This window comes from Mustelus asterias, chromosome 21 (genome assembly GCF_964213995.1).
Source record: "Mustelus asterias chromosome 21, sMusAst1.hap1.1, whole genome shotgun sequence".
In the NCBI taxonomy this organism is placed as follows: Eukaryota; Metazoa; Chordata; class Chondrichthyes; order Carcharhiniformes; family Triakidae; genus Mustelus; species Mustelus asterias.
This window is the reverse complement of record NC_135821.1, coordinates 11268843-11281087: the sequence shown is the minus strand read 5'-3', so window position 1 is coordinate 11281087 and position 12245 is coordinate 11268843. Positions and strand designations below refer to the sequence as shown.

General features: G+C 48.6%; 1 protein-coding gene across 1 annotated transcript in view; it reads left to right on the top strand.

Moving 5' to 3' along the window:
• The window catches only part of LOC144509469 (BAR/IMD domain-containing adapter protein 2-like 2), an 88852-nt gene extending 83636 nt beyond the window's left edge, over positions 1 to 5216 (top strand). Inside the window, exons 20-21 of the mRNA XM_078238380.1 lie at positions 3154 to 3242; positions 5063 to 5216. Of these exons, the coding sequence (XP_078094506.1) occupies positions 3154 to 3242; positions 5063 to 5216 (243 nt within the window). The remainder of the gene's footprint in view (positions 1 to 3153; positions 3243 to 5062) is intronic.
• The last annotated feature ends 7029 nt before the right edge of the window (positions 5217 to 12245 follow it).

The window sequence follows — 12245 nt, the reverse complement described above, 5'->3', positions numbered from 1 at the left end:
CTGAATCGTTTATATATTAATGGAACTGTTGTCAACTTCAAAGGGTAAAGACAGAAGAAATATTGATGCTTTGGACACAGAGGGAGCGCACGGCTCTCACAGTCAATGTTGTGAGGAATCAGCACCCACCTCACTTCACTCACCCTTGCTTTACGTGCGAATCACTTCAGTCACACCGGTAGGAAAAAAACTACACGGACGGGAATCAGCGGAGTGTGACAACCCTGCACCTGGGCAACGGGCAACAAAATGTCTCGTGGGGCCGCATTCAGAGCCCAGATGGTTGCATGTGGCCCCCAGGCCGCAGGTTGCCCACCGCTGATGCATTGGTTTCACAGATCAGGTGGTGTAGGTGGATGGATTCTCGGGAGCCCCATGCTGAAGGATAGAGAGGTTATTTAAAGACTCTTTCAGAGGGCCCCATGAGGGAAGGTGGATTCTAGATTGAGTGAGATTGACAGGGACTTCATCTGCCAGGAACAAAGAGACACGGTCTCAGAATAGATATGCTCCCACGCTGGAATGGGGCTGGAACCACAACACTCAAGTGCAGAGATGTCAGTGCTACTTGACTTGATCATTCCAATGCACTCCATGTTCTAACTTCCATGTCCTGCAACTAGTGTAATGAGAATTACAGTGTGCATTTTACGGCACAGTGGCACGATGGTTAGCACTGCTGACTCACAGCACCAGGGACCCGGGTTCGATTCCGAGCTTGGGTCACTGTCTGTGTGGAGTCTGCACATTCTCCCCGTGTCCGCGTGGGTTTCCTCCAGGTGCTCAAATTTCCACCCACAGTCCAAAAGATGTGCTGGTTAGGTGGATTGGCCGTGCTAAATCCTCCCTCAGTGTACCCGAACAGGTGCCGGAGTGTGGCAACTAGGGGATTTTCACAGTAACTTCATTACAGTGTTAATGTAAGGCCTACTCGTGACACTGATAAATACACTTTAAAACTTTAAAAACGTAAAAAAACATTTAAAAACTTTAAATTTAAGACTTTCATGCACAGATTGTACCAGCAGAGGGAGTCCAGAAGGAGAGTAAAGGAATCCATGCTTTGTCAGCATGTTAAATATGGGAAATTCTGAAATTGTGCCTCCCCCCCCCGCAGTTCTATATTCCCTCATGAGGGGAAAGACCCTCTCAGCATCTACTCTATCAAGCCCACTCAGAATTTATATTTTAAGGTCACCCCTTGTTAGGGTACGAGATCAGAAACCCCAAGGTATATTATGAAGCTGGACAAGACCCCAACTATTTGCTACTTTGGCATTAGTGTGAGGATACAATGTTTCACTCCAGGTACGATTCTATTGACACACTAGGAAGCTTTTATCAAAACAAACTTTATTTAACAATACAGTTTAACTATCCCTAAAGGGATAGATTAGCAATTAATTCAATTCAAGAAATATTCCTCTTATAGACTTAAACCCCCTCTTCAAAATCAGTTGGCAAACATCACAAACTGACATGCTTGTACTTGGTAAAGAGCCTTTTGAACACCTCTGAAGAGAGAAAGAGTCAAAGAGAGAGGGAGAGACACCTGTCTTCTGACAGCCCCAACCAGCAGCCTCCAGAGAGAGAGAAAGAGTCCTCTTGCTTCTTTCTGAACCGGACAGAAAACTGACTATTTTAAAACAAAAGAGAAGCCGTGTATCTTCTCTGCAAACATAACTCCTCCCATTAGCACATGGCTCTGTCTCTTGTCAATCAACCTCATCAAAACCCTGAAACCCCAAGGGAAACCTAAGTAAACAGAAATGCATTAACCCGATTTAGAGTCCTGCAGGAAGGGTCAGAACATTTCAGCCACTGTGAGCAGGTTTAGCCTACATTCATTGAGTTTAGAAGATTGTGCTGAAACTGTGCCTTTAAGAAATGTATTTTTATCATGTTTCTTGTAAGGGGTATGTTTAAAATTCAGCTCTGTTTTACATGGTGCCAATTTGTCTGGGCAACACGTTGCAAATGCAGGACAATGACTGAATTTAGCAAATAGTGTGTTTGTCTAAATTCCTCTGGGTGCTCTGGTTTCCCCCCACAGTCTGAAAGACGTGCTGGTTAGGTGTATTGGCCATGCTAAATTCTCCCTCAGTGTACCCGAACAGGCGCCAGAGTGTGGCGACTGGGGGATTTTCACAGTAACTTGATTGTAGTGTTAATGTAAACCTACTTGTGACTAATAAATAAACTTCAATTTTCTAATTATTAGGGCCAAACCATTCAGGAGTGATGTTAGAAACACTTCCACACGCAGAGAGTGGTGGAGATTTGGAAATCTATTCCTCAAACGGCGGTGGATTCTGGTTCAATTGTTAGATTTAAGTGTGAGATAGACAACTTTTTTTTGAGCAGTCGTGTCAAGGGATATGGGCCTGGGGCAGGTACACGGAGTTAGGCCACAGATCAGCCATGGTCTCACTAGGCACAGTAAGAAGTCTCACAACACCAGGTTAAAGTCCAACAGGTTTATTTGGAATTACGAGCTTTTGGAGCGCTGCTCCTTCATCGTGTGAGTCTCAACGCAGGCATCTCCACATCATGATCTTATTGAATGGCGGAGTGGGCTCGAGGGGCTGAATGGCCTACTCCTGTTTTTTTATTCATTCGTAGGACATGGGCGTCGCTGGCTGGGCCAGCATTTATTGCCCATCCCTAGTTGCCCCTTGAGAAGGTGGTGGTGAGCTGCCTTCTTGAATCGCTGCAGTCCACGTGCTGTGGGTTGACCCACAATGCCGTTAGGGAGGGAATTCCAGGATTTTGACCCAGCGACTGCGAAGGAACGGCCGATATATTCCCAAGTCAGGACGGTGAGTGGCTTGGAGGGGAACTTGCAGGTGGTGGCGTTCCCATGTATCTGCTGCCCTTGTCCTTCTAGATGGAAGTGGTCATGGGTTTGGAAGGTGCGGTCTAAGGATCTTTGGTGAATTGCTGCAGTGCATCTTGTAGATGGTACACACTGCTGCTACTGAGCGTCGGTGGTGGAGGGAGTGGATGTTTGTAGATGTGGTGCCAATCAAGCGGGGCTGCTTGGTCCTGGATGGTGTCTACATCCCGATTGTGGCTGGTCTCATCTCTTGGTTGGCGAACTTCCCTCGCTTTCCTCGTGTTGTCGACGACTCTCTTTCCCTCTGTGTTTTGCAGATATTTCCACTCGTGGTTACGAATGCGGATGATCTTGTGCAGTGCTTTGGAAAGTTCTGTAGAGAGAGCAGCCCCGTTACCGTGAGAGAGTGAGCACTATTCACCTCGCGCCTTTAGGCCTCATTCTACACTTGGGATTGAAGTACCATTGCATCCTTTGTGTTTATAGAGCGTGTGATTTGGTCGGGACTGTATAGCGGGACTCTGATCAGATTCCGTCAGCCAAATGGCTTTGGTTAAAATAGCTCCCGGGAGCCTGAGAGGAAATTTCTAACTTGCCGCCACACCCTGCCCATGAGGTTGGGCAGAAGCCCTGCAAGTTGGCGCAGGGGTGGGTAGCGGCTCAGTTGGTAACACTCTGGATCACTGGGTTCTGGTTTCGAGTCCTGCTTCAGGCCCTGTGCACAGAAATCGAGAGCAGGTACTCCAGTGCGGTGCGGAGGGAGTGCCACGCTGCCGGGGGTGCTGCCTTTTGGAGTTGAGAAGCTCGATCGAGACGCCAGAAGCCTGATCGAGTGAATGTTTCCAAGGTGCTGTTTTTCGAAGAACGGTGGGGGGGGGGAGGGGGTTATCTTTGGTTTCCTGTTTATCCCTCAGTCAACGAATGGGACTTTTTGGCCTGCTTGCCCCAAAACCAGAAAATCCTGTCCGAGATCAACGGATCTTTGCATGGACCTCCCCCCACCCCCAACCCCCACAACCCGCCCCCCCCCCCCAACCCCCTGCCCATAGCTAGTGGGACGGGAAACTCCACCCCCCCAACATCAAAAAACCAGATTATCTACTCATTGTCACACATTTACCCTGACACTAAGGGGCAATTTAGCACGGCCAATCCACCTAACCCGCACATCTTTGGAGTGTGGGAGGAAACCGGAGCACCCGGAGGAAACCCACGCAGACACGGGGAGAATGTGCAGACTCCACACAGACAGTGACCCGAGGCTGGAATTGAACCCGGGTCATTGTCACATTGTTGTTGGTGGGATCTTGCTGTGCACAAAATTAGCTGCTGCTTTTCCCACATTACGACAGTGACTACACTTCAGAAAGAGCCTCATTTTCTTTATCCACGGGACAGGCAGCACGGCGGCACAGTGGTTAGCACTGTTGCCTCACAGCGCCAGGGACCCGGGTTCAATTCTGGTCTTGGCTCACAGTCTGTGTGGAGTTTGCACGTTCTCCCCGTGTCTGTGTGGGTTTCCTCCGGGTGCTCCGGTTTCCTCCCATAGACTAAAGATGTGCGGGTTAGGTGGATTGGCCATGCTAAATTGCACCTTAGTGTCAGGGGGATTAGCAGTGTAAATATGTGGGGTTACGGGGCCTGGGTGGGATTATGGTCGGTGCAGACTCGATGGGCTGAATGGCCTCCATCTGCAATGTAGGGATTCTATGATTCAAGGGATGCGGGCTTCACTACTCAGCCAACATTCATTCCAATTCCCTTCCCTTACCTAATGATCCGTTTCTGTAGCTAGTAATTCCCGGAACAGGTTGCTAGTCTGTCGCCAGGGGCTTATAGCTTGAGAGGTGCCACTCCACATCAAGCGTGGCTGACCAGGAGTCTCTCCCACTCTTAGCGCCAGCCACTGGCATGTTTGGAAGGATTTTGCATGTTGACACTCAACCTGTTTGGCCGCGTTATGAATGCACCTTCCCGTGGCCATCAAGTCCTGGGATGGGACTCGAACCCGGATCTTCTGGCTCAGAGGCAGGGACGTTAACCCCACTGCACCACAAGAGCTCCCCAGCTTTCATTCCCCATCCCTAATTGCCCATGACTTTAAAATGCTTAGAGACATCTGGGGGCCATGAAAGGCGTGATATAAATGGAAAGTTTCCTTCTGTATCATTGAGCTTTAGTGAGATCGATTGCTCACACTTTGATGTTTGGTTCCTTTCTTTCAAGATTATTTACCCAGTATGTTCGGAATGTCCTGATGATGTCAGTCTTTGATCTGGACACCCGCAGGGATGACGCAAGCCACACGTTCCTCCATTACTGGGACCTCCTGCTCCAGGCCCACACTAGATACTCCACAATCTCGGTGACATGTGGGTAATGTATGCAGCATGTTCAGGTCTAAACGGGCTGCCTAGCAACACAGCAGTGTGTCTGGTCCACAACAACCATGGCGGAATAGACGGGGTGGTCTTCATCGCTGAAAAAAATCCTTGACTATCAGAGTAAAGGACATCTCTGTATACAAACAGGAAGCAAAGAGTGGCAGGGTGGCACAGTGGTTAGCACTGCTGCCTCACAGCGCCAGGGATCCGGGCTCGATTCCAGCCTCGGGTGACCCTCTGTGTGTAGTCTGCATGTTCTCCCCGTGTCTGCATGGGTATCCTCTGGGTGCTCCGGTTTCCTTCCACACTCCAAAGATCTTCAGGTTAGGTGGATTAGTCATGCTAAATTGCCCTTTAATGTCCAAAGATGTGCTGGTTATGTGGATTGGCCATGCTAAATTGCCGTTTAACCTCCAAAGATGTGCTGGTTAGGGGGATTGGTCATGCTAAATTGTCCTTTAGTGTCCAAAGATGTGCTGGTTAGGTGGATTGACCATGCTAAATTGCCATTTAATGTCTAAAGATGTGCAGGTTAGGTGGATTGGCTATGCTAAATTGCCCCTTAGTGTCAGGAGGATTAGCAGGGTAAATACGTGGGGTTACGGAGATAGGGCCTGGGTGGGATTGTTGACGGTGCAGGCTCGATGGGCCGAATGGCCTCCTTCTGCGCTGTAGGGATTCTAAGTACTGCATCTTTCTTTCTTTGATTTGGACAGGCTGAGTGAGTGGGCGAGGATATGGCAAATGGAGTATAACGTTGATAAATGCGAGGTTATACACTTTGGAGGAAATAATAACAAATGGGATTACTATCTCAATGGAAACAAATTAAAACATGCTACCGTGCAAAGGGACCTGGGGGTCCTTGTGCATGAGACGCAAAAGCCCAGTCTGCAGGTACAACAGGTGATCAAGAAGGCAAATGGGATGTTGGCCTATATTGCGAGGGGGATAGAATATAAAAGCAGGGATGTCTTGATGCACCTGTACAGGGCATTGGTGAGGCCGCAGCTGGAATACTGTGTGCAGTATTGGTCCCCTTATATGAGGAAGGATATATTGGCATTGGAGGGAGTGCAGAGAAGGTTCACCAGGTTGATACCGGAGATGAGGGGTTTGGATTATGAGGAGAGGCTGAGGAGATTGGGTTTGTACTCGTTGGAGTTTAGAAGGATGAGGGGGGATCTTATGGAGACTTATAAGATAATGCGGGGGCTGGATAGGGTGGAGGCGGAGAGATTCTTTCCACTTAGTAAGGAAGTTAAAACTAGAGGACACAGCCTCAAAATAAAGAGGGGTCGGTTTAAGACAGAGTTGAGGAGGAACTTCTTCTCCCAGAGGGTGGTGAATCTCTGGAATTCTCTGCCCACTGAGGTGGTGGAGGCTACCTCGCTGAATATGTTTAAAGCGCGGATGGATGGATTCCTGAGCGGTAAGGGAATTAAGGGTTATGGGGATCAGGCGGGTAAGTGGTACTGATCCACGTCAGATCAGCCATGATCTTATTGAATGGCGGGGCAGGCTCGAGGGGCTAGATGGCCTACTCCTGCTCCTATTTCTTATGTTCTTATGTTGTTATGTACTAATTTCCTCTTTTCTCCGGGTGGTTTCCAGCACACACAGATCTTCAATCTCTCTCTCTGTGACGGAGGTGTGGACTATCCTCTCTCGAATGGAGGCAAATTAACAGTAGTCTGTGGGTGGGAATCTCTGTCTGCGCTCGCCCCGAAACTGGAAAATCCCCCCCCCCGAGATCAACGGACCTTTCCATGGTCCGCCCCTCGCCTGCTCCGATTCCGTGGCGGGCAGGATGGTAAAATTCGTCCCATTGTATGTTTGTTGCTCTTGTCTTCCAGACTGAATGGAATATCTCACCATCGTTTCCCTAACATTTAGGTTCAATTTCTTGGATATTAACACTCCCTTCATTGTGACAAAGCTGGCCTCAGTATTGGTATAAGGATAATGTTATTATTACGTATTCATGGGATGTGGGCATTGCTGGCTTGGCCAACATTTGATGTCCATCCCTAATTGCCCCTTGAGAACATGATGGTGAGCCACCATCTTGAGCCGCTGCAGTCTGTGTGGTGTAGGTACACCCACAGTGCTGTTAGGGAGGGAGTTCCAGTTCCATTAAGTATGCAATCCATCTTAAAGCTCAGGACACGACAGTGATGCCTCTTTTGAATTCCTGCTGTCTTTCCCAGTGATATTCCCAGTCTTAATGCCCCTCCTTCGGAAGATGAAGTTCTACTTGTTTTGGAAAGGGGCTGTCGATTACTTCACAGACTTGGTCCGTCATGCTCGGGCTAGGAGGAGAGACTGCATGGACGCACAAGTACGATTCTAAATTTGTTTTTGCCGCAGTTTAAGGATTTTCCCTTTGAAAACCGTGCAAAGGGACCTGGGGGTCCTTGTGCATGAGACGCAAAAGCCCAGTCTGCAGGTACAACAGGTGATCAAGAAGGCAAATGAGATGTTGGCCTATATCGCGAGGGGGATAGAATATAAAAGCAGGGATGTCTTGATGCACCTGTACAGGGCATTGGTGAGGCCGCAGCTGGAATACTGTGTGCAGTATTGGTCCCCTTATATGAGGAAGGATATATTGGCATTGGAGGGAGTGCAGAGAAGGTTCACCAGGTTGATACCGGAGATGAGGGGTTTGGATTATGAGGAGAGGCTGAGGAGATTGGGTTTGTACTCGTTGGAGTTTAGAAGGATGAGGGGGGATCTTATGGAGACTTATAAGATAATGCGGGGGCTGGATAGGGTGGAGGGGGAGAGATTCTTTCCACTTAGTAAGGAAGTTAAAACTAGAGGACACAGCCTCAAAATAAAGGGGGGTCGGTTTAAGACAGAGTTGAGGAGGAACTTCTTCTCCCAGAGGGTGGTGAATCTCTGGAATTCTCTGCCCACTGAGGTGGTGGAGGCTACCTCGCTGAGTATGTTTAAAGCGCGGATGGATGGATTCCTGATCGGTAAGGGAATTAAGGGTTATGGGGATCAGGTGGGTAAGTGGTACTGATCCACGTCAGATCAGCCATGATCTTATTGAATGGCGGGGCAGGCTCGAGGGGCTAGATGGCCTACTCCTGCTCCTATTTCTTATGTTCTTATGTTCTTAAATTCTTTATTCTCTCTGTCTCTCCCCCCTGCTCTCCGTCTCTCTCTTTGTCTCTCTTTCTTTGTCTCCTTCCCTGTCTCTGTGTCTCTCTCTCTATCATTCCCTCTCTCTCTCTTTGTATCTCTCTGTCTCTGTCTCTCTTTCTATCTCTCTCTCTCTCTGATTTTCTCTCTCTCTGTCTCTCTCTCTGTCTCTGTCTCTCTCTGTCTCACTCTGTCTCTGTCTCACTCTCTCTCCCTCTCTGTCTCTGTCTCTCTCTGTCTGTTTTTCTCTCTCTCTCTCTCTCCCTTTCTCTGTCTGTCTGTCTCTCCCTCTCTGTCTCACTCTCACCCTCTCTGTCTCTCTCTCTCCCCTTCTCTGTCTGTCTGTGTCTCTCTCTCCATCTCTGCCTCACTCTCTCCCTCTCTATCTCACTCTCTCCCTCTCTGTCTCTCTCTCTCCCCTTCTCTGTCTGTCTCTCTCCCTCTCTGTCTCACTCGCTCCCTCTCTGTCTCCGTCTCTCTCTCTCTCTCTGTGTCTCTGTCTCTCTCTCTCTCTCTCTATCTGTCTCTCTCTCTCTGTCTCCTCCCCCACTCTCCCTCCACCCCAAGAAAGATCATTCAACGCATCCTCCCACAGTCCGAAAGCTGTGCGGGTTCGGTGGATTGGCCGTGCTAAATTGCTCCTTAGTGTTAGGGGGACTAGCTAGGGTAAATGCATGGGGTTATGGGGATAGGGCCTGGGTGGGATTGTGGTCGGTGCAGATGCGATGGACCGAATGGCCTCCTTCTGCACTGTAAGATTCTATGATCTCCCAACAAGGAGGGCAAGTCAGACAAGTAGCCTTGTTACTGATGATGAGAATAATTTAAGTGCTCAAGTTGAGTCTGTTCTATAGTCTGGACATCACAGAGCAACACAGACATGACACTGGTCTCTAAGAGTACCATGGATTTATTGACATGTTTTAAAATATACCCGCAACCACAAATTGTCTGCACACAACGCAGCTTGTAGAAGCGTCTGTTACTTTGCTCTGAGTCCACACCCAGGCTTAACCGAGTGAGCACAGTGAGCGGCATTCAGTTACCGGACTCACAAAATCAAACACAGAACAACGACCCCAAAGGGGTTTTTGTAACCATCAACAATGAACACCATTAGACTTTTAATTCCAGATTTTTACTGAATTCAAATTTCACCATCTGCCGTGGTGGGATTCGAACCGGGATCTCTAGATACCCCGGGTCTCTTGATTATGGATCCAGTGACAATGCCACTATGCCACCGCCTCCCCTAATAACAGAGGTAAAAGATTTAGAAGGACAGGCAGAGGTCACCGTCAACTTAAACCAGTTACTGATGGAGTTCCAGATCTCCAAGTCTCTCTATCCCTTGCATTATTCTTAGTCTAAAACCTCGTTGCCTCGTTGCAGAGAAATGCCAGTTTCCTTCAGTACTTGCTGGACCACGAGGAAGTCAGGACTGAGAGGAGAAAGAAGCCACTACCAGCCTCTGGTAAGTAACCCAGCTATCGGTTTCCTTTATTCCTACATGGGGCATTGTGGTGTCACTGTTGTAGGGTCTGTTCTTCTGTCAGAATAGACATGGGCAAAACTGGTCCAAAGTCGAACTTCTTTCATTGAGCGCCACTTAAAATTAACATGACAGAAAGCGGAAAGGACTGATTTACTGGAGAGGGAGAGAGACCGGCAGAAAGCTGGCCCCAAAATACAGATTTGATCCAAAACTTGCACAGAATTGAACTGAACTGATCTAAACAGATAGCTGTTACATACAATATATGCATTGTTATCCGTGTTATTGAAAGATCTGGGCACACATAGTCTCCAACTTACATAGAAACAGAGAAACATAGAAACCCTACAGTGCAGAAGGAGGCCATTCGGCCCATCGAGTCTGCACCGACCACAATCCCACCCAGGCCCTACCCCCACACATTTTACCCGCTAATCCCTCTAACCTACGCATCCCAGGACTCTAAGGGACAATTTTTAACCTGGCCAATCAACCTAACCCGCACATCTTTGGACTGTGGGAGGAAACCGGAGCACCCGGAGGAAACCCACGCAGACACGAGGAGAATGTGCAAACTCCACACAGACAGTGACCCGAGCCGGGAATCGAACCCGGGACCCTGGAGCTGTGAAGCAGCAGTGCTAACCACTGTGCTACCGTGCCGCCCTAAATGGGGCAATTGGCAGCTGTGTTGCCGTGAAAAGCTTTGTTTAGCCGTTTCTGCTAACATTGTATTTTGAAAGAATGCGGTCAATTTCTAAACTCATCCCAGAATTCCCAGCTGGGTTTTAAAATGTGGTTGTTTGCTTTGCAGCTTAGTTACACGGGCAAAAATACCTTAAAATGAACTATTTTAACTGCAGCACACCACATAAAGGATCGCACACACTGACAAGGTCAACATTTGTTGCCCATCCCTAATTGCCCTTCAACTGAGTAACCCACTTGACCGTTTCAGAGGGTAGTTAAGAATCAGCCATGTTGCTGTGGCTCTGGAGTCACATGTAGGCTAGACCGGGTAAGGACGGCAGATTTCCTTCCCTAAAGGGACATTACTGAACCAGATGGGTTTTTACAACGAGCTTTTCAATTCCAGATTTATCAATTGAATTTAAATTCCACCAGTTGCCGTGGTGGGATTTGAACCCTTGTTGCCAAAGTATTAGCCTGGGCCTTTGGATTACTAGTCCACTCATAGTATGATAACACCAACCTCATGCTTATAACCAATGCTACCGTCCTGGGGGATCTCCAATTCCAATTCCCTTCCCTTCCCTGGGCAGGCTTCCGTACTTTCCATAGATAGTTATTCCCAGAACAGGTCGCTAGTCTGTCGCCAGGGACTTATAGCTTGAGGAGGCGCCACTCCACATCAAGCGTGGCTGACCAGGAGTCTCTCCCGATCTTACCACCAGCCATTGGCATGTTTGGAAGGACTTTGCAGGTTGACACTCAACCTGTTTGGCTGCGTTATGAACAGACCTTCCTTGGCCACAAGTCCTGGGGTGGGACTCGAACCCGGAGCTTCTGGCTCAGGGGCAGGGATGCTAACACCACTGTGCTACAGCACCTCCAGGGTGCCCTGGTGATCTATCACACAACAATCTTGTCAGGAGTAAGTACAATTCTGATTATGGCTTCTTTACTCCTTCTCCAATTTTTTCTGACCAAATTTCAGAGTTCAGCAGGGCGGGGCAGGGGCTGCTGGAGAAAGAGGTGGGGCTGGATTTGATTTAACTTTCTTTAGAATCAGACCATCATGGGTTCGAATCCCACTGTACCCCGGCTGACACCTCCTGTGCAGTGCTGAGGGAGTGCAGCACAGTCGGAGGTGCCCATAATGTTAGCCTTTTTGTCCGAGGCCAATATTAACCCTCCACCAGTGTCCAGAAAATTGATTACCTAGTTATGATTACCTGTGGGAACTTGCTATGTGCCAATTGGCTGTTGTGTTTCCAAAATGGCCACCGTGACTGTCCTTTGTTGCTCGCAAGGCACTTTGGGATATTGTTTTGGGATTTGTGGAAGGTGCTACGCAAATACAACACACGTTCCTTCCATCTCTCCTTGAGCCTTCCATCGTCCATTTTGTTTTCCTTCGCAGTGTTGACTGAGGGTGAAATTGTTGCCCTGGTCCTTCGCTTTCTCCTCAGCGCGTACAAGACAGCGACCTACACTTTGGAATTTGCAGCGTACTTGCTGGCCAGACACCCCAGTGTCCAACACCAACTGCAGCAGGAGATCTGCACGACCGTGAGACACAAGGTACCAAGACCAGGCCTAGTACACCTGGCCATCAGTGGGTCGCCACAAGAACTTTGGAAATAGGATCGGGCATCGTACATCCACTCGAACCTGCCCTGTCAGTAAATACCAT